This window comes from Scyliorhinus torazame, chromosome 15, assembly GCF_047496885.1.
Source record: "Scyliorhinus torazame isolate Kashiwa2021f chromosome 15, sScyTor2.1, whole genome shotgun sequence".
Classification (NCBI taxonomy): domain Eukaryota; kingdom Metazoa; phylum Chordata; class Chondrichthyes; order Carcharhiniformes; family Scyliorhinidae; genus Scyliorhinus; species Scyliorhinus torazame.
Genome location: NC_092721.1, coordinates 204612218 through 204634535, shown reverse-complemented (window position 1 = coordinate 204634535; position 22318 = coordinate 204612218). Strand labels below are relative to the sequence as shown.

Sequence of the window (22318 nt, the reverse complement as noted above, 5' to 3'; positions counted from 1 at the left end):
TGGTCAAAGTGCTGAGAAGCATCAGAAAGCTTGGTCTGAAGTTAAACAAAACCAAATGCCAGTTTGGTGTTGAAGAAATTACATTTGTGGGAGACAAACTGTCTGCTCCAGGTGTACACCCAGACCAGGAGAAGATAAAGGTGATATTAAACATGCCACATCCAACAGACAAAAAAGGAGTCCTCAGGATGCTGGGTATGAGAAACTTTGTAGGAAAATGTATTCCCAATGTCGCAGCAAAAACGATATGCTCGCGAGCGAGAGAGAGAGAAACCACCATAAAGACACTATTTTCCAATGGTCTAACAGACATGAGCAAGAGTGGCGAATGTTGCAGGAAGCATTGACAACAGCTCCAGTGCTGACATTTTTTGACCCCACAAAGAAGACAAAAATATCGACAGGTGCCTGGAAAAATGAGTTGGGAGCAGTGTTATTGCAACTAGACAATGATGAAAATGGGCTTCCAATTGCCTCTGCTTCAAGGTCAGTGACTGACACAGATATGCTCGATCGAGGAAGAATGCTTAGGTGAGATCAGTGGCTTAGAAAAATTAGACAATTCACATCTCTTTAACCTGGGGTTACCCCACCTCTGGATCTGTAAAGATTTAATCACCTGCTAATGGTTGCATTCCAAGTATTGTCTGGCATCTTTGAATCTGTCTATATATGTGTTTCTGGAACATACCTCTTCATTCACCTGAGGAAGGAGCAGCACTCCGAAAGCTAGTGATTCGAAACAAACATGTTGGACTTTAACCTGGTGTTGTAAGACTTCTTCCAGAAGTGATACAACTAGCCAACTAGATAACTGTGTTATCAAACATACCAAAGACATTTGTGCTCGCCATAGAATACCTCAAGTTGTCATGAGCAACGATGGCCCATGTTTTAGTCATGAATGGACAGAGTTCGCACAGAGCTTTCATTTCCAGCACATTACTTCGAGTCCTCTGTACACGCAATCCAATGGGGAAGACTGAAAAAGGTGTTCACGTTGTGAAACAGCTACTCAAAAAAGCAATGGACAGTCAGGAAGATCCATACCTCGTGTTACTTAGCTATAGGGCAGCACCATTGATTAATGGGTTATCACTGTCACAATTGTTAATGAATCGACAACAGAGAACTACCTTACCATATCTCTCACAGGAACCAACCAATCGGAAACTTGTGAAGAAGCCCACATTTCAAAAAAGGAGGCAGAAGAAATATTATGATAGATCGACAAGGGGAGGGGGGACGGAGTGGGGGGGAGGGGGGACGGAGTGGGGGGGGGGTTGCTGCGTTGAGTATATTGTTTATTGTTTACCATGTGTGGGATGACCGTGGATTCTCGTTTGGTCTTTCTTGTTTTGCATTTGGGATGTAGGGGAGGTTTGGGCTTGTGTGTTGAAGGAGATGCTTGTTGGGGGATTGCTATTGTATTTGTTATTGTTGGTTAACTTTTGTTGGCAGTATATTTGATGAAAAAGTGTAAAATGAGGACAATAAAAACATTTTAAACAGTGATAGATCTACAAGATGTCTGCAACGGGTGATTCTGAAGGAGGTGGATGGTTGAAGTGTGCAAAGGCAATGCGACCATCAGGTCCTCAGTGATACATCTTGTCACCGATGAAGAAAGAGGAGAGCCTTGCTGAAGGTTCAGCAATCACATGCATCAGAACCACCAGATGCTGTAGAGAGTAATCTCAGGACAGCTGAACAAACGATCCCTCAGCACACATAGTTAAAACAAGCTGAATATGTGCAAAGCAAAGAAACACACCAAGAACCATCTTCCAAAACAGTTAAAAATCTAGCATTCTCACAAGTTCAACCAGTGCTTAGAAGATTGACAAGACACAGAAGAAAGCCAGGCAAATTGAATTTGTGATGGACATTGAACATGTAAACAACTGAAGTATTATGCACATCATCTGTATTGTGTATTGAATTTAGATAATGCATGTAAATATTGTTCATTTCCAAAGGAAAGGGGATGTGGTGATATGCATAAGCTGTCATGTAAATATTTGCAGATATGACCTCCAACCAGTAGGTGGCAGTAAAGATCAACCATGTGACACTGTTATCTCGGGGACATGGAGATAGTCGTCATAGTGGTTAATCGTATTTGTAGCAGCTCTTAGATAATTTATAATAGTGATTTGATAGTTAGTAGTGTTTCCGAATGGCCACCTAAGATGGCGTTGTGCAATGGATACTGGGAAATTTAGCCAAGAACAAGCAGGCTGCAGTCTGAATAAACATTGATGATCAGGCTGCAGCCTGTACATTGCAATACACAGGAAAAAGGTGCACACCCCAAAATCGGTGTGACGGCCCCTGATTGGACTTAAGCGATCAGAATGATCGAACCCTGATCAACCGATGGCCAATGACTCAAGGAGCCCCAAAGAGGCAGGAAATCCCTGAAGGTAAAAGGTGCTGCACCAGCTTTGAATCTATCTCTGCAGCAGCCAGCAACAGGAACACAACAATGGTGATCTTCACCGGCCACCACGGAGAGGACCATCATGCCACCAGTAGAAGGATGACCAGAGTCACAGCATCAGACCAGACCGAGGACCAAACATCGAGGATGACGGAAACCAACTCCCGGATAAAGGCCGATATCTGTTTGGATACGTGTCAGTCACTCAAAAGTTACGTCAAGGTCTAGTATTGAACTTCAGCATTCTGCAGTGTAACTGATATTGATGGTGTGATTGATTGATATTAACATTGAATGTGTCTGAATAAAGATGATTGATTTAAACGAAGTCGACTCGCAGTTATTTGAATACCGTATAAGGGTTAAAGACACACTGTGCGGCACCCACAACAGTAGATTTTAGTAGCTCTCATATTGTTATCTGACCCACGCTATTTAACAATAAATATTCAACTAGTCACGAACTAGACGTTCTCTAGTGCACTGATTCCATCCTGCCAAGGACCAGAATGGCATCCTTATAAGCCACTTCTTTTGACTTAATGCAATCTTTAACTTATTTTGTTAACCACAGTTGATTTACCTTTCCCTTTGGGTTTTTGTGCCTTCGGCGAATGAATATCTGTTGTAGGCCGTGTGGTATTTCTTTAAATACTGGCCATTGCCTTTCCACTGTCCACTCTTTTACTGTATTTTCCCACTCTGCCATCGCCAACTTACCCCTCATGCCTTAATAATTTCTGAAACTAGGGTCATAGCTTCCAATCTTCAGAATTAAGATCCTTGTTTCAGAATGAACGATATCACATTTGAACTTAATGCAAAATTCTATCCTATTATGGTCACTATTTCCCAAAGACTCCTTTACAACAAGGTTATTCATTCGTACTTTCTCATCACATAACATTATATCCAAAATAGCCCGATTCCTTGTTGGCAGCAATGTACTGTTCCAGAAACCCATTGCGTACACACTCCCAAGAATTCATCCTCCACTCCCCTAGTGCTGATTTGGTTAGCCCAGTCTATGTGTAAATTGAAATTGTTCATTATTATTGTATTACCCACATTACATGTATCTCTAATTTCCTGATTTATACCACGTCCACCATTACCACTACAGTTTCATGGCCGATAAACAGCTCCTGCCAATGTTTGCTGCCCCTTGCTGTTTCGTGGCTCCACCCAAACTAAATCTACACCTTGACCTTTCGACCTAAGTTCCTCTCTCACTAATGTACTGATTTTGTTCCTTATTAACAGCACTACCCCACTCTCTTTTCCTTTTCGTCTATCTTGGTCTTGTACAGGTCCCACTTGCTCCAGAACTGGTGCCCCCGAACCCAGGAATCTGAGGTCTTCCCTCCTGTACCAGTTCTCCAGCTGTTCAATCGCTCAATTCTTCTGTTTCCGTGCTCCCTTGTACGTGAGACTGGGAGTAATCCTGACACTACTGCTTTGGAGGTCCTGCTTTTCAATCTCCTTCTTAGCTCCCTGAAATCTGCTTTCAGTCATTTATTTGCCTCCCTACCTAAGTCATTGGTACAGACATGAACCATGGCCATTGGCTGTTCCCTCTCCCCCAGAAGGATGTCCTGCAGCCACTCTTTGACATCCTTGACCCTGGCACCAGGGAGGCAACACACCATTCTGTACACTTCTCTCTATGTTTATAAACTCCAGGGAAGTTCAATAGTGAGGTGATCAGCACCATCATTTTAAAAAAAAATTAAAGTGCCCAATTATGTTTTTTTTTAATTGAGAGACAACGTGCCGACGTGAGTTTCCTCCGGGTGCTCCGGTTTCCTCCCACAAGTCCCGAAAGACGTGCTTGTTAGGTGAATTGGACATTCTGAATTCTCCCTCTGTGAACCCGAACAGGTGCCGGAATGTGGCGAGGTGGGACTTTTCACAGTAACGTCATTGCAGTGTTAATGTAAGCCCACGTGTGACACTAATAACGATTATTATTATTTAGCGTGGCCAATCCACCTACCCTGCTCATCTTTTTGGATTGTGGGGGTGAGACCCACGCATCCACGGGGGGAATGTGCAAACTCCACACGGACAGTGACCCGGGGCCAGGGTCGAACCCGGGTCCTCAGCGCCGTGAGGCAGCAGTGCTAACCACTGCGCCACCGTGCTGCCCCCGATCAGCACCATCAGAAATTGTGTTAATGACACTTGCTCTCCCCAAAAAGAACGGACAGTGAATAATAGGACCCGTCTTGAAGTTATAGAGCAAATGGTTGTTTTATTTCAAACTCTGCACAGCTGTACACCGTTGGATTAGTTCTCGATGGATTCACAAATTCATTCACAACTTTCGACACATTGCTTCATTTACACAAGGCTGTTTTGAATAACAATTTTACATGATAAGCATCAGTCCGTTCAGACTAATCTCTTGAGTGTTGGGTGAAGTGGAATTAAGAAAGAGGTTTAATGGGAGGGGCAGGATGGGCTTTCAGGGCTGAATGGCCTCCTTTTCCACACGTGCTGAGGAAAGATTTGAAAACAAACTCTCCCTGTGGCCTTGTTTAGTCTGAGAATAAATCTGGGCTGGTTCTGGATTCTGATCAGAGTTCATGGTCCTCCACCTTGGGCTCAGTGTGTGCTGGGACAGCATTGGGTCTACTCATTCTCTTGATCCAGCCATTCGGTTTAAAATGTAGCCCGTCTGCAACTTCTAGTTCTGACCAAGTGTTCACACTTAAAATTTTAACTGATCAATTTTTTTCACAGATTGTTTCACAGTCCATCTTTAAATTGCAGAGCAGGATGTTTGTGCCTCATGGCTCTATTCCGGGTTGTCCAAATGCCAATTCAATTGGGGCTTTCCCTCAGCCAGCTAGGAAGTCTTATTTGTCGTATCTGAGGTTCTGACTGAGGGCAAACGCTTCCACAGGGCATGAAAAGGAAAGGACAGGAAAGGAGGATCATGAGCCTCAGGGGCCTTAGGTTAGTTTACCATAGCAACAGGGTCACAATGCAATTCAGGCCCTGGTCAGTTTATCACAGCAACAGGCATTGATCTGGGCCTGGCTACAACAACAGGCCGTAAACTGGGTTCTGGTTAGTTTATCACAGCAACAGGCCTTAATCTGGGCCTGGTTACAGCAACAGGCCTTAACTTGGCTTCTGGTTAGTTTTTCACAGCAGCAGGCCTTAATATGGACCTGGTTATAGCAACAGGCCTTAACCTGGGTTCTGGTTAGTTTATGACTTTGACAGGCCTTATTCTGGGACTGGTTATAGTAACAGGCTTAACTTGGCTTCTGGTTAGTTTATCACAGCAACAGGCCTTAATCTAGGCCTGGTTACAGGAAAGACTTAATCTGGGTTCTGGTTAGTTTATCACAGCAACAGGCCTTAATCTGGGCCTGGTTATAGTAACAGGCCTTAATCTGGGCCCAGATTACTTTACCAAAGCAATGGGTCTTAATCTGGCCCCTGGTTAGTAATGGGCCTCAGTGTAAGGTGACAATGCATGGCAACAAGCCTCACTGCAGCTAATGCTGGAGCAGTTTGCCACAGTCCTGGCCTTATTATGGGATGTCCTCTTACAAGCTACCAAGATGGTAACATCACACAGAGACTAGGTTTACTTCAAAGACTATAAAAATGGTTCAGCACTCAATAGATTGATCTGAAAAATCAAAAATACAATTTGATTACAAACCTCATCAATTCTTTGGACATAAGAATGGTAAGTCTGTTAAAATCACAAAGACAGTATCTAGGAGCTCAGGCAGTATTTATAACAGTTCTATCACCGTATGTACACTTGATATGTAATTATACAATATTTAACTAGCATTGTTCTCAATTGGAAACAGCAAAATTATCCTAATACATACGGAGGACAAGATTCACCCTCTAAATGCAATCAAATAGACTTTGTACCTGTATCTACAGTGACCTTATATATTTCAATCGCCCCCACAACTCAAAGAGACATCAGTCAGATATCTCTTTGATACGTGTCAGTGTAAAGATATCACCCTGAGAAAGAGAGGGGACTGAGAGAAACCAGTTAGTATACAGATATCTCCCTGAAAGAGAGAGGGGACTGAGAGACACCTGTCAGTGTACAGCTATCTCCCTGAGAGAGGGGGGGGGGGACTGAGAGAGACCAGTCAGTGTACAGATATCTCCCTGAGAGAGAGGACTGAGAGACACCAGTCAGTGTACAGATATCTCCCTGAGAGAGAGGGGGGACTGATAGACATCAGTCAGTGTACAGATATCCCCCTGAGAGAGAGGGGACTGAGAGACACCTGTCAGTGTACAGATATCTCCCTGAGAGAGAGAGGGGACTGAGAGACACCAGTCAGTGTACAGATATCTCCCTGAGAGAGAGGGGGGACTGATAGACATCAGTCAGTGTACAGATATCCCCCTGAGAGAGAGGACTGAGAGACACCAGTCAGTGTACAGATAACTCCCTGAGAGAGAGAGGGGACTGAGAGGCACCAGTCAGTGTACAGATATCTCCCTGAGGAGAGAGAGAGGGGACTTAGAGACAGCAGTCAGTGTACAGATATCTCCCTGAGAGAGAGGGGACTGAGAGACACCTGTCAGTGTAAAGGTATCCCCCTGAGAGAGAGGGGGGACTGAGAGAGACCAGTCAGTGTGCAGATATCTCCCTGAGAGAGAGAGGGGACTGACAGAGACCAGTCAGTGTACAGATATCTCCGAGAGGACTGAGAGACAACAGTCAGTGTGCAGATATCTCCCTGAGAGGGGGGACTGATAGACATCAGTCAGTGTACAGATATCCCCCTGAGAGAGAGGACTGAGAGACACCAGTCAGTGTACAGATATCTCCTTGAGAGGGAGAGGGGACTGAGAGACACCAGTCAGTGTACAGATATCTCCCTGAGAGAGAGAGGGGACTGAGAGACACCAGCCAGTGTACAGATATCTCCCTGAGAGAGAGAGGGGACTGTGAGACACCAGTCAGTGTACAGATATCTCCCTGAGAGAGAGAGGGGACTGAGAGACACCAGTCAGTGTACAGAGATGTCCGTTGTGTGATATAATGTGGTGCCCCAAGTGTACCAGGAAGATAACTGTTGTAGAGAAGTACTTATGACTTTTGATTGTTAGAGAATATTTAGGATTTGGAGTGTTGTCCAGTGAGAACAAACCCTTTCACCAATTACATATGAAAGAGAATTTAACTATCAACATAAATTAATTCATATACATTTGAGAATAAATTATTTTTAAAAAATCACCAAACAAGGAAAGAATAACATTGCCGGATTGACTCCGGGTTACTCCAGAGGGTAAATGCAAACTTTGTATGTTTTGAAGAACATTTATTGCCCTTTCTCACACACTTCTCCTGCCCTGACAACCTTGCCTTCTTCCCAGGAGAAGTTTCACAAACTCCTGTGACTTTCCAATCGCCTTTGCAAGTCTTCATTCTGTCGGTCTAGGTAGCGAGTGCTGTGTGGCTGGTAAACCATGTGGGGCATGGGGGCTGAGGGGGTATTTGGATTAGAATCAGGAGCATTGACTCATTTCACTGGCTGCATTGCCACATGAACACAGGTTGTTCAATGCAAGTTTGGCTGTCACCTACTCTGGCCTCAATCTCAGGGCTCTGAACATTTTACACACTGGGCAAGGAGAGGGTGGGGAATTCAGCCCCACTCGCCATCCCACCCCACTGGTCATCAGCGAACATCTGGGGTTCGATCAGGAATGGATTCAGCTCCCAAGGTTGAATAGCGCTCATTCCCTGGCCTTGGAAAACAGTCATCCCTTAATGAGGAATTAATGCCCGTGGATCACAGATGCACTGCCCTCCCTCTCCCAATCCCCCGCTGTCCCCAACCTTCCAGATTATATGGAGAGAGCGAGAGGAAGGATTTGGTGAAAGAATCAATTCACAACTTAAAGAATTCATCCTTTTCATTCAGTTTGAAAACATAGTTCAGGGTTTATCTGGCCAGCTGGTTGGTCAGATTCCATGTTCTATATGTACTTCCATCCATAGAATCATTCTGCATAGGAGGCTATTCAGCCATCACTCCTGTGCTAGCTCTTTGAAAGAACTGACCCGCTCTTTCCCCATAGTCCCGCCGATTTCTCCTTTTCCGGGATTTATCCAATTCTCCCTTTCCAAAGTTATTGTTGAATCTTTCCAGGCAGCGGGTTTAAAAGAAGAATTCTCCTCCTGTGTGCCTGTGCAGGGCTGAGCTCGGACCGACTGAAGTCTGACCCCGGGAGGACACTCTTTGATGTGAGACAGGGGACGGAGGCTGTCGCCAGTGTGTTTACTGAGGGATGTGACGATGAAAGGGAGCGACAAACCCAGTGGAGTTGTCGCTCGACCACATGGCGAGGCACGAGATGCAAGGCCAGGTTTGAGTCAGGTGGCTAGGGTTGGGGGGAGCGCGGGGAGAGTGGTGCGTGTGCCAACCAGTTAGGTCATCAGCGCTCCCCTTGCCAAGGTGCCAAACAACGTCAAAGGAGAGCGGGGTAGGGGGTGATGTTGGGGGGTTAGGGAGAGGGAGTTATGGCCCAGGCTGTGGGGTTTTCTCTCTCTCTAGAACAGATTAGGCTTGAGCACGTTGCATTTTCTATGCAAGGTGGAGAGCACGCCCGCGAATGGACCCGTCATACTGTCGCTGGGCTGCCAAGCTTGGGCCTTCAGGAGATCGTTGCTTGGCCAGGCTGGCGCCTTGATGGACTGGGAACTGTTGGGACTCGGCATGTTGACAGCATGGGGGCTGGTGCTGGAGATAGGGCCTGAGGAGGAGGAGGAGGAAGAGGAGGAGGAGGAGCAGGCAGGGTTGGCCGTGCTGTCTGGGTCGGTGCACTTGGCCTCCGTGGAGTCATCCTCTTCGGGCAGGAGGTCTACCTTCTTCCCGGGTGGGTTGCTGCTGTTCCCTTTCGAGTTGGCAGCCCTCTCCTGCTTACGGAATTTGGCCCGTCGGTTCTGGAACCAGACCTGGAATGAGACGGGGGAAAAAGACACATCAGGAAGTGGGGGGAATAAAAGAGTCGATTCAATAGGGTAGACAACAGTAGCTCAATCAGATCATCCCTCAGCCTGCGACACTCAATACAATACAAGCTTAGTTTGTAAAACCTGGCCTCGTATTAGCCATGATAAATTTCCCCTTAGTGTCCAAGCATGTGCAAGTTAGGTAACAGGGTAGGGCAGGGGAGTGGACATGGGTGGGGTGTTCTTTTGGAAGGTCGCTGCAGACTTGACGGGCCTAATGGCCTCCTTCTGCACTCAAGGGATTCTATTTAAAAAATAATTCTATAAAAAAAACCTATGACTTCTGTCTTGAGTTTCCTCAGTGACTGAGCATCTCCAGCCCTCTGGGGCAGAGAGTGGGTTCTGTATTCAATAATCTTTACAGATGTGGTTCAGTGTGTTCTGTTGCACCGGTCTTTAATAACCTGCTTTGAATATGCAATAAGTGCAGAAAATGCTGGAAACGCACAGCACGTCATGCAGCGTCTCAGGAGAGAGAAACAGCTAATGTTTCACACCAATGACCTTTATTCAGTACTCATTGAATGCAGAGTGCTATGACTCAGAATGTATACAGTTGTTTAGCGGTGTTGCTTCACAGCGCCAGGGAACAGGGTTCGATTCCCGCCTTGGGTCACTGTCTGTGTGGAGTCTGCACATTCTCCACGTGTCTGTGTGGGTTTCCTCCGGTGCTCCGGTTTCCTCCCACAAGTCCCGAAAGATGCGTTTGTAAGGTAATTTGGACATTCTGAATTCTCCCTCAGTATACCCGAACAGGTGCCAGAGTGAGGTGACTAGGGGCTTTTTGCAGTAACTTCATTGCATTGTCAATGTAAGCCTACTTGTGACACTAATAAAGATTATTATTGTTGTATCAAGTTTAGGGAGTTAGGCTGGAAGTTAAAAGCCAGGACAGACAGAGTTGTCATCTCTGGTTTGTTGCCGGTGCCACGTGATAGCGAGGCTAGGAATAGGGAGAGAGTGCAGCTGAACACGTGGCTGCAGGAATGGTGTAGGAGGGAGGGCTTCAGGTATTTGGATAATTGGAGCGCATTCTGGGGAAGGTGGGACCTGTACAAGCAGGACAGGTTGCATCTGAACCAGAGGGGCACCAATATCCTGGGAGGGAGGTTTTCTAGTACTCTTCGGGAGGGTTTAAACTAATTTGGCAGGGGAATGGGAACTGGATTTGTAGTCCAGCAAACTAAGGTAGCCGATATTTAGGACGCCAAAGCGTGTAATGAGGCAGTGGGGAAGGGAACACTGACAAAGGAGAGTACTTGCAGGCATGGAGATGGGTTGAAGTGTGTATACTTCAACGCAAGAAGCATCAGGAACAAGGTGGGTGAACTTAAGGCATGGATCGGTACTTGGGACTACGATGTGGTGGCCATCACGGAAACTTGGATAGAAGAGAGGCAGAAATGGTTGTTGGAGGTCCCTGGTTATAGATGTTTCAATAAGATTAGGGAGGGTGGTAAAAGAGGTGGGGGGGTGGCATTGTTAATTAGAGATCGTATAACAGCTGCAGAAAGGCAGTTCGAGGAGTATCACCCTAATGAGGTAGTATGGGTTGAAGTCAGAAATAGGAAAGGAGCAGTCACCTTGTTAGGAGTTTTCTATAGGCCCCCCCAATAGTAGCAGAGATGTGGAGGAACAGATTGGGAAACAGATTTTGGAAAGGTGCAGAAGTCACAGGGTAGTAGTCATGGGTGACTTTAACTTCCCAAATATTGAGTGGAAACTCTTTAGATCAAATAGTTTGGATGGGGTGGTGTTTGTGCAGTGTGTCCAGGAAGATTTTCTAACACAGTATGTAGATTGTCCGACCAGAGGAGGGGCAATATTGAATTTAGTACTTGGTAATGAACCAGGGCAAGTGATAGATTTGTTAGTGGGGGGAGCATTTTGGAGATAGTGACCACAATTCTGTGACTTTCACTTTAGTAATGGAGAGGGATAGGTGCGTGCAACAGGGCAAGGTTTACAATAGGGGGAAGGGTAAATACGATGTTGTCAGACAAGAATTGAAGTGCATAAGTTGGGAACATAGGCTGTCAGGGAAGGACACAAGTGAAATGTGGAACTTGTTCAAGGAACAGGTACTACGTGTCCTTGATATGTATGTCCCTGTCAGGCAGGGAAGAGATGGTCGAGTGAGGGAACCATGGTTGACAAGAGAGGTTGAATGTCTTGTTAAGAGGAAAAAAGAGGCTTATGTAAGGCTGCGGAAACAAGGTTCAGACAGGGCATTGGAGGGATACAAGATAGCCAGGAGGGAACTGAAGAAAGGGATTAGGAGAGCTAAGAGAGAGCATGAACAATCTTTGGCGGGTAGGATCAAGGAAAATCCCAAGGCCTTTTACACATATGTGAGAAATATGAGAATGACTAGAGCGAGGGTAGGTCCGATCAAGGACAGTAGCGGGAGATTGTGTATTGAGTCTGAAGAGATAGGAGAGGTCTTGAATGAGTACTTTTCTTCTGTATTTACAAATGAAAGGGGCGATATTGTTGGAGAGGACAGTGTGAAACAGATTGGTAAGCTCGAGGAAATACTTGTTAGGAAGGAAGATGTGTTGGGCATTTTGAAAAACTTGAGGATAGACAAGTCCCCCGGGCCTGACGAGATATATCCAAGGATTCTATGGGAAGCAAGAGATGAAATTGCAGAGCCGTTGGCAATGATCTTTTCGTCCTCACTGTCAACAGGGGTGGTACCATGGGATTGGAGAGTGGCGAATGTCGTGCCCCTGTTCAAAAACGGGACTAGGGATAACCCTGAGAATTACAGGCCAGTTAGTCTTACTTCGGTGGTAGGCAAAGTAATGGAAAGGGTACTGAAGGAGAGGATTTCTAAGCACCTGGAAAGACACTGCTTGATTAGGGATAGTCAGCACGGATTTGTGAGGTATTGCCTTACAAGTCTTATTGAATTCTTTGAGGAGGTGACCAAGCATGTGGATGAAGGTAAAGCAGTGGATGTAGTGTACATGGATTTTAGTAAGGCATTTGATAAGGTTCACCATGGTAGGCTTCTGCAGAAAGTAAGGAGGCATGGGATAGTGGGAAATTTGGCCAGTTGGATAACGAACTGGCTAACCGATAGAAGTCAGAGAGTGGTGGTGGATGGCAAATATTCAGCCTGGATCCCAGTTACCAGTGGCGTACCGCAGTGATCAGTTCTGGGTCCTCTGCTGTTTGTGATTTTCATTAATGACTTGGATGAGGGAGTTGAAGGGTAGGTCAGTAAATTTGCAGACAATACGAAGATTGGTGCAGTTGTGGATAGTAAGGAGGGCTGTTGTCGGCTGCAAAGAGACATAGATAGGATGCAGAGCTGTGCTGAGAAGTGGCAGATGGAGTTTAACCCTGAACAGTGTGAGGTTGTCCATTTTGGAAGGACAAATATGAATGCTGAATACAGGGTTAACGGTAGAGTTCTTGGCAATGTGGAGGAGCAGAGAGATCTTGGGGTCTATGTTCATACATCTTTGAAAGTTGCCACTCAAGTGGATAGAGCTGTGAAGAAGGCCTATGGTGTGCTCGCGTTCATTAACAGAGGGATTGAATTTAAGAGCCGTGAGGTGATGATGCAGCTGTACAAAACTTTGGTAAGGCCACATTTGGAGTTCTGTGTACAGTTCTGATTGCCTCATTTTAGGAAGGATGTGGAAGCTTTGGAAAAGGTGCAAAGAAGATTTACCAGGATGTTGCCTGGAATGGAGAGTAGGTCTTACGAGGAAAGGTTGAGGGTGCTAGGCCTTTTCTCATTAGAACGGAGAAGGATGAGGGGCGACTTGATAGAGGTTTATAAGATGATCAGGGGAATAGATAGAGTAGACAGTCAGAGACTTTTTCCCCGGGTGGAACAAACCATTACAAGGGGACATAAATTTAAGGTGAAAGGTGGAAGATATAGGAGGGATATCAGAGGTAGGTTCTTTACCCAGAGAGTAGTGGGGGCATGGAATGCACTGCCTGTGGAAGTAGTTGAGTCGGAAACATTAGGGACCTTCAAGCAGCTATTGGATAGGTACATGGATTACGGTAAAATGATATAGTGTAGATTTATTTGTTCTTCAGGGCAGCACGGTGGCATTGTGGGTGGCGCAATTGCTTCGCAGCTCCAGGGTCCCGGGTTCGATTCCGGCTTGGGTCACTGTCTGTGCGGGGTCTGCACGTCCTCCCCGTGTCTGCGTGGGTTTCCTCCGGGTGCTCCGGTTTCCTCCCACAGTCCGAAGATGTGCAGGTTAGGTGGATTGGCCATGATAAATCGCCTTAGTGTCCAAAATTGCCCTTGGTGTTGGGTGGAGGTGTTGTGTTTGGGTAGGGTGCTCTTTCCAAGAGCTGGTGCAGACTCGCTGGGCCGAATGGCCTCCTTCTGCACTGTAAATTCAATGATAATCTATGATTAATCTAGGACAAAGGTTCCGCACAACATCATGGGCCGAAGGGCCTGTTCTGTGCTGTATTTTCTATGTTCTATGTACCTCAATCCTGTCAATCCTGGCACGACTCTGGTGAATCTACGCTCCCTCCAGGCGAGTATATCCTCCTGAGCGCCGTTTAACTCAATCAGATGACCCCCAAGGTGCCCCATAGAAGCGACTACCAAACAACATTTGACATCAAGACACATAAGGAGCTAACTGTTCAACAAATACTCGCTCAAAGAGGTAGATTTTGGGGAGCATATTGGAAAAGAGAGAGAGGGAGAGACATGGAGAGGTTCAAGACCCAGCCAGCAGAATGTGGCCGCCACCAATGGTGAAGTGATTAAAATTGGAGATGTCAAGAATGGGGACCTCAGAGGGTTGTGAGGATGGAGGGGTTACAGAGATAGGGAGGGGGATCCATGGAGGGATTTGAAAAGAAGAATGACATTTGAAAATCGAGGTGTTGCTGGAATGGGAACCAATGTCGGTGAGCGAGCACGGGGGTAACAGGAGAATAGGGCTCAAGGGGCTGAATGATCCACAATTCCTCTGAGCTTAGAACGTGTTGGTTGACATATCAGCCGAATGGATTTCCCCAGTAATTGGAACAACAGAAGCTTTGGGAATGACAGAAGTCCTTCTCACAGAAAGAGATCGACAATCCTCACATAAATCATAGCTGGAAGGGAGTTGGATAATCTCCCGAACAGCAGAAGCTCTGACCAAGGGCAACCAAGTAACAACTAAAACATCTGCTCAATAGACACCGTACAAGATAGTGAACTGGGGGCTGACCTGTAGAGGTATTTAAGCTTACAAACGTGTTTGATGGGGTACAGGTAGAGAGCGCGTTCCTCTTGCATGGGAGACCTGGATACCATAAATAGGAGATCATCCCTAATAAATCCATCAGGAATTCAGGAGAAACATCTTTCCCCAGAGAGGGGTGCGAATGTGGAACTGGCTCCACAAGGAATGGTTGAGATGAACAGTATGGATGTATTTAAGGGAAAGCTGGATAATACATGATGGAGAAAGGGGGAGAAGGATACTGTGATAGGGTGAGAGGGAGAAGTTGTGGGAGGAGGCTTGTGTGGGAACACAAAGCCAGTTAGGTTGAATTGCCTCTACTGCAGTGATATAAATTCTGTGCAACATTCCTCAATTCAGAGGCCAGGGCCCGTGCTAATAGAAAAATACCCGATCCAAGGAAGAATAACAGGAAGCTCCAACCTACCTTCGGTAGGAACCGTGAAGCAGCAAGGGGTTTTGGCAGTGCTGGTACACAAATCATTAATGTCTGTTGGACCAGGACAAGAATACAAATCAACAAGCCTCATGAAATGTTGGCCTTTAACTCAGGAGGCTAGAGCAGAAACTACGCGATGGGTACATAACCACTAGTTAGACCCCACCTTGGGGTAACTGCATTCAGCTCTTAAGAAGGAGATGTTGGAGGGAGTGCAGAGCAGATTGACTACAATGATTCCACAGCTAAAAGGGTTAATTAGATTTGATTCCCTCTCGGCTAGGAGATTAAGCAGTTATCTAATTGAGGCCGTTAAAATGTTGAGAATTGGAAGGGTGGGGGATGGTGCGAGGTGGGGGGGGGGGGGGGGGGGGGGGGGGTTTGGGGAGGGGGACGTGTCCCAGGATAATAAGAATCTTTATTAGTGTCACAAGTAGGCTTATGTTAACACTGCAGTGAAGTTATTATAATATTATTATTATAAATCTCATTGAAGATGCAGGAAGAACCTCAGCCACTGCTTCGAATAAGGTCAGGAGAGATTCTGACCCATCCTGGATACTATTAAACAGGTTATCTGACTAAACCCACTGACCAGTTTGCTGATTGGTGTTACTGTTAGTTTTTAAGTGCTGCTGAGGTTTAAACAGAGATTGTTTGAATGGGATACTGAATGAGATATTTCAGTGTTGTATCGATTTGATAAATTAATCCAGTCATTCATTCTCAGTTACCCATAAGCTCTTGAAGCTACTGTAAGGAAACAGGGAGCGATTTCCTGGCTTAGCCTCCTGAATTCAGCTATTTAAACAAATATCTCTTCCGGAGACGGCTAGATAAATAGTGCGACCCTAAAACAGTTTGATTTGACCGAGTGGCTTTTGGGACCATTTCAGAATCCACCACATTAGTGTGGGACTGGAATTACCTCCTCCCCCCAGACTGGGTAAGAATGGCAGAGGTTCTTGTTTCCTGTGAAAGGACTTACATTTACGTAGCACCTCTCTCCACAGGATATTTTAGAATGACTGTTGTAATGCAGGAAACACAGCAACCAATTCATACACAGCACGTTCTTGCGAACAGGACAATGATTAGCGCCAGACCATTTGTTTGGAGAGACGAATATTCTCCAGGACACCCTTGGGTCACAGTCTGAGGATACGGGATAAACCATTTAGCCACAGAGAGGAGGAGAAATGTCTTCACCTAGAGAGTGTTTGGCCTGTGGAATGTGTTACCACAGGAAATAGTTGAGTCCAAAACATTGTATGTTTACAAGAAGCAGTTAGATACGGCATTTAGGGTGAAGGGGATCAAAGGATATGGGGGGAAAGCGGGGATTAGGCTATTGAATTGGACGATCAGCCATGATCATAATGAATGGCGGAGTAGGCTCGAAGGGCCGAATGGCTTCCTCCTGCTCCTATTTTTTCTATGTTTCTATGATTCTTCTTCAAAATAGTGCCCATGGGATCTTGATATTCGCTTGAGAGGGAGACAGGGACTCATTTTAATAGTTCACCTGAAAGACAGCACCGCATACAATGCAGCACTCCCTCAGCAACGGGGGTGTCAGCCTGAGTTCTGGAGGGGGCTTGAAACCACTCACTCTGTGAGGAAGAGATACCCACTGATCCCACAGCTGACACTCTCCGGGTGAGTAACAAACCGGGGGAGGAAATTAGGAACGCCCTCCTACCTGGACCTGGCCTCTGTCAGATCAATCTTCAGCGCCAGTTCCTCCCTGGTGTAGATATCGGGATAGTGGGTCTCAGCAAACACTCGCTCCAGCTCCTTCAGCTGTGAGCTGGTGAAGGTTGTCCGAATTCTCCGCTGCTTCCGTTCTCGTTAATCCCACCGTGATCTGTGAAGAACTTGTACGGCACTAAGAACAGGAAAAACTGAGGTTAATACGGACCCACCATTTCACGAAATGGCCTTGAGCATACTTAGCAGTATAAAAATCTCACATCGACGTCAAAACAATGAGGGAATAAATGAGAGAAATGGTTTTTCATCAGCAGGAGGGTCGGTTACCAGAGGAGACGCAGATTGAAGAAAATCGGTAAAAGAGCCAGAGAGGGAGATGAGGAGGATGCCATTTTTTAACACAGCGAGTTTTTAAAACAATAAATTTAGAGTACCCAATTCATTTTTTCAATTAAGGGGCAATTCAGCGCGGGCCAATCCACCTAGCCTGCACATCTTTGGGTTGTGGGGGCGAAACCCACGCAGACACGGGGAGAATGTGCAAACTCCACACGGACAGTGACCCAGAGCCGGATCGAACCTGGGACCTCGGCGCCGTGAGGCTGCAGGCCCCCCCCCAACACAGCGAGCTGTTGTGATCTGGAAAGCGCTGCCTGAAAGGGCGATGGAACAGATTCAATAACTTTCAGAAAAGGGAATTGGGGTAAAACTTGAAGGAAACATTTTGCAGGGCTATGGGGGAAAGAACAGTGGCGAGAGGGGCTAATTGGACAGCTCTTTCAAGGAGCTGGAACGAGCATGTTGGGTTGAATGGCTTCCTCCTGCACTGTGAGATTCTGAGGGCTTCACATTCTTCACTTTCTGTTTTTTGATCCGGTATTTCCATCAACATTTATTGTGTAAATTGCTCCATTAACATTTATCATTATTTTGCTACGTCAACTGTCACAATGTAGTTTCAGGCTCTGGCCACTAGGTTGCATTGTGGAGCATGTGTCAAGAACCCTCTCAGCCAACTCATTGACTGTCATATCAATCTGAAAAACACCACGAACAATTAATTAATTAATTAAAATCTTCATCTGAGCATCTTGAGACTAACCCACCTCTCCTAAAGGTGCAAACTAATGCTGGGGCAAGTGTGCCGGCAACTATTCCTTTACCCGCCCAAGCAACTTTTGTTTGAGGAGGTTGCAACCATTTAAGGTGCCAAAGATTTCAGACTATAAATCATAGGAGCAGAAGTAGGCCAATCGGCCCATCCAAGATGAGCCAGACCTGGTCCTCATTAATGCCCAGTGATGTCCTCCTCCGAGCAGGAGTCATCGGGAAGGATGTTCCCACTGGGAGTTGGGGCATTGGGGGAGGCAGGGAAACGAAACAACAGCTCAGAACTATTAGATAATCACTGATAAATCAATTGGATTGTGGAGAAGCTTCTTCACCCAGAGAGTGGGGAGAATGTGAAATTGGCTCCCACGGGGAGTGGGGGGAATGTGGAACTCGCTCCCACAGGGAGTGGGGAGAATGTGGGACTCGCTCCCACAGGGAATGGGGAGAATGTGGAACTCGCTCCCACAGGAAGTGGGGGAATGTGGGACTCGCTCACTCAGGGAGTGGGGAGAATGTGGGACTCGCTCCCACAGGGAATGGGGAGAATGTGGAACTTGCTCCCACAGGGAATGGGGAGAATGTGGAACTCGCTCCCACAGGGAGTGGGGGAATGTGGGACTCGCTCCTACTGGGAGTGGGGTGAATGTGGAACGCGCTCCCACAGGGAGTGGGGAGGAATGTGGGACTCGCTCCCACAGGGAGTGGGGAGAATGTGGGACTCGCTCCACGGGGAGTGGGGAGAATGTGGGACTCGCTCCCACGGGGAGTGGGGAGAATGTGGGACGCGCTCCACAGGGAGTGGGAAGAATGTGGAACTCGCTCCCACAGGGAGTGGGGAGAATGTGGGACTCGCTCCCACAGGGAGTGGGGAGAATGTGGGACTCGCTCCCACAGGGAGTGGGGAGAATGTGGACTCGCTCCACAGGGAGTGGGGAGGAATGTGGAACTCGCTCCCACAGGGAGTGGGGAGAATGTTGGGACTCGCTCCCATGGGGAGTGGGGGGAATGTGGAACTCGCTCCCACAGGGAGTGGGGAGAATGTGGAACTCGCTCCCACAGGGGAGTGGGGTGAATGTGGAAACTCGCTCCCACAGGGAGTGTGTGGCATGTGGGACTTGCTCCCCCAGGGAGTGGGGAGAATGTGGGACTCGCTCCCACAGGGAGTGGGGGAATGTGGGACTCGCTCCCACAGGGAGTGGGAGAATGTGGGACTCGCTCCCACAGGGAGTGGGGCGAATGTGGTGCTCGCTCCCACAGGGAGTGGGGGAGAATGTGGGACTCGCTCCCATAGGGAGTGGGGAGAATGTGGGACTCGCCTCCCACAGGAGTGGGGGAGAATGTGGGACTCGCTCCCACAGGGAGTGGGGAGAATGTGGGACTCGCTCCCACAGGGAGTGGGGAGAATGTGGTGCTCGCTCCCACAGGGAGTGGGGGAATGTGGGACTCGCTCCCACAGGGAGTGGGGAGAATTTGGTGCTCGCTCCCACAGGGAGTCGGGGAATGTGGGACTCGCTCCCACAGGGAGTGGTTGAAGTGATTATACAGATTTATTCAAAGAGAAAAGTGGGCTCACGAGTACTGCCTCGTCACTTTGCGCCATGCCTGTGGAGTGGAGCCCTTTGAGATACCTGTAACCAAATGTCTCTCTTTAATGGAAAGAGATGCCTCTGATTCTTGTGGGACTATGGTTAATTACCCACTTACATCCGAGGGGAAATTAGGTAAACACATGGGAAAAAAACAAATAATTAGTGTGAGAGGAAGAGCATGGCCATCAGCAGAGGCTGGCTGGGCAGAATGACCTCTCTCGTGCTATAATTATCATTTAATGTCCTGATCGTCCGCGTCCCCAGCCCAGTGACGCTGGGTCCAGATGTATCATTGGAATTAATGGTCTGAAATTAACTCATTCAAAAGATTCAAAATCAGCTTCTTCCCCGCTGTTAACGGGGACTCTTGAATGACCCTCTTAGGGACTGACCTGATCTCTTCACGCATCTTCTCTACTGAGTAGTACTACACTCCTGTATGCTCACCCGATGTCTCTATCTCTGGGTTTACATTGTGTATTTATGTGTGTCCTCTCTTTTTTCATGTATGGAACGGTCTGTCTGGACTGCATGCGGTACAATACTTTTCACTGTAACTCGGTACACGTGACAATAAATCAAATCCAATCTAATTCAGCATTGGAAAGAGCTGAACCCGAGGTTTCCCTGTTACATGTAGATAAGGAGTCATCCTGCTACATTATAGGCTATATTTACATTCTCCATTGCGTCCATCTGTTAGATAAAACTGGAAATTGCTACGTGAATATTTTCCATTCAATTTTGGTATGTCAACTGTCACAGTGTTATTGCAGCTGCTGGCCAGTAGGTGTCACAGTGGATTTAGTTTTCTGGAGTCGCTCACCCAAATCCCTTCATTATCTTCTGCATTTATTCAATCCAATGCCTTTCCTATGAAGAAAGTCTCTCGGCTGACACTCTGTCCCATTACAGTTAATGTTCAGTTGCCTGTTAACGTTGCGGGGGGGGGGGGGGGGGGGGGGGGGGGGCGGCGCTAATCACGTTCATGTTTTGGTCCTGTCCAAAGCTGGAGGATTACTGGAAGGAGGATTTTAGGGTAATCTCTAAAGTGGTGCACGTGAAACTGGACCCGGGCCCTCGGGAGGCCATATTCGGGGTGTCGGACCAGCCAGGGTTGGAAACGGGCGCGGAGGCAGATGTTGTAGCCTTCGCCTCGTTGGTCGCCCGAAGGCAGATCCTGTTAGGGTGGAGATCAACCTCTCCACCCTGTGCCCTGGCGTGGCGGGGGGACCTGCTGGAATTCTTAACGCTTGAGAAGGTCAAATTTGAACTGAGGGGAAGGATGGAGGGGTTCTACAATTCATGGGCGTTATTCATTATGCACTTTCGGGAATTGGATCACATTCGGTTGGGGGCTAGGGGAGTTGGGGGGGGGGGCTGTGTGTGTTAATGGCGACTGTGGGTGATCCCTGATTCCTTTTGTCATTTGTTTGTGTGAACATGCGGGCTAATGTTGGGGTTTGGTGGGAGGATGGATCGTCGTTATTGATATGGGGATTGACATATTCGTTACTGATTATTGTTTATTGTTGGGTGTAGATTTGGGAGAAAATGTGAAAAAGGTGGAGAATAAAAAATATTTAAAAATAAAAATGTTCAGTTGCCTGTCTAAACTTTGAATTTTAATTCAACCTAAATTGAGTAATCTGCTGCAGTAAATCGACTGACTACCACAGGAGAAACATATCATTGTTACATCCTTGCTTATACTGACCACAGACTGGCGATTGGGGAGACTTCCTGTTTTAAAGTGGACAGGACGAGGCGGGATTTTCTGACCCGCGCTGGGTCGGAGAATCACCGGGGAGGCCTCGCGAACCCGCGCCACGCCGCCCCGGACACCGGGACGCGATTCCCCGCAGAGTGGAGAATCGGCGCCACTGGGGCCCGGCGTGGTTGGCGCAGCGCTGGTCGGGAGCCGCTCTACGCGGCTCCCCCGCGATTCTATGGGCCCGGATGGGCCGAGCGGCCGTAAAGAAAAACCTGAATCCCGCCAACGCCGTTCTAACCTGCTCTGAGCCGGCGGGACCTCGGCGTTGCAGGGTCTGGGGGTGGCTTGTGGGGAGGGAGGGGGGTGGCCCGACCTCAGGGGGTACTCCGATGTCACATGGCCCGCCGATTGGCGGGTCGGCCTCTCTGCCTCCCGGCCTCCTTTCCTCCGCGTCGGTGCCTGTACTCCTGCGCGGCCGTGTTGGGTCGGGGCCGGCGCGGACAAGGGGGACACCGCGCATGCGCCGGAAATCGTGCCAGTGGGACTGCGCAGGCGCGAGTTCGCGACGTGCATCCCCGGCGCCCATTCCACGGCCGGATGGGCAGCTGGAGCAGTGTGGACCGCCCCCAGCGCCGTGCTGACCCCCCCCCCTGTAGGGGCCAGAATTGCTGATCCTGGAGCCGTGTTGACGCCGTCGAGAAACGCGACTTAGCCTCAGGATCAGAGAATCCCGCCCTGTATAACTCCATCCCCTCCTCCCTTTCCCCATCCCCCCTACAATCATCCCCTCCCTCTTCCACCTCCCCTCCTCTTGCCCTCTCCCCCACTCCTCCCCTCCATCCTCCTCGTCTCCCCTCCCCCCCTCCCCTCCCTCTTTCTCTTCCTCTTCCCTCCCACTTCCCCTCTCTCACCCACTCCTCCCCCTCCTCCCTTCCTTCTTCCCCTTCCCTCCCTCTTCCCCCTCCTCTGCCCTCCACTTCTCCCTCTTCCCCCTCCCCCTTTACTCTCCCTGCACCCCCTCCACTGTTCCCTCCCCTCCTCATCCTCCACCTCTC

The 22318-nt window shown here is 47.9% G+C and overlaps 1 protein-coding gene across 1 annotated transcript in view; it reads right to left on the bottom strand.

The window, feature by feature from the left end:
* Positions 1–4694: 4694 nt before the first annotated feature.
* Positions 4695–22318, bottom strand: part of phox2a (paired like homeobox 2A) — a 24454-nt gene continuing 6830 nt past the window's right edge. The window contains 4 exon segments of the mRNA XM_072475923.1: positions 4695–9410; positions 14707–14755; positions 16837–16981; positions 16984–17022. Coding sequence (XP_072332024.1) covers positions 9006–9410; positions 14707–14755; positions 16837–16981; positions 16984–17022 — 638 coding nt within the window. The 3' untranslated portion in view covers positions 4695–9005.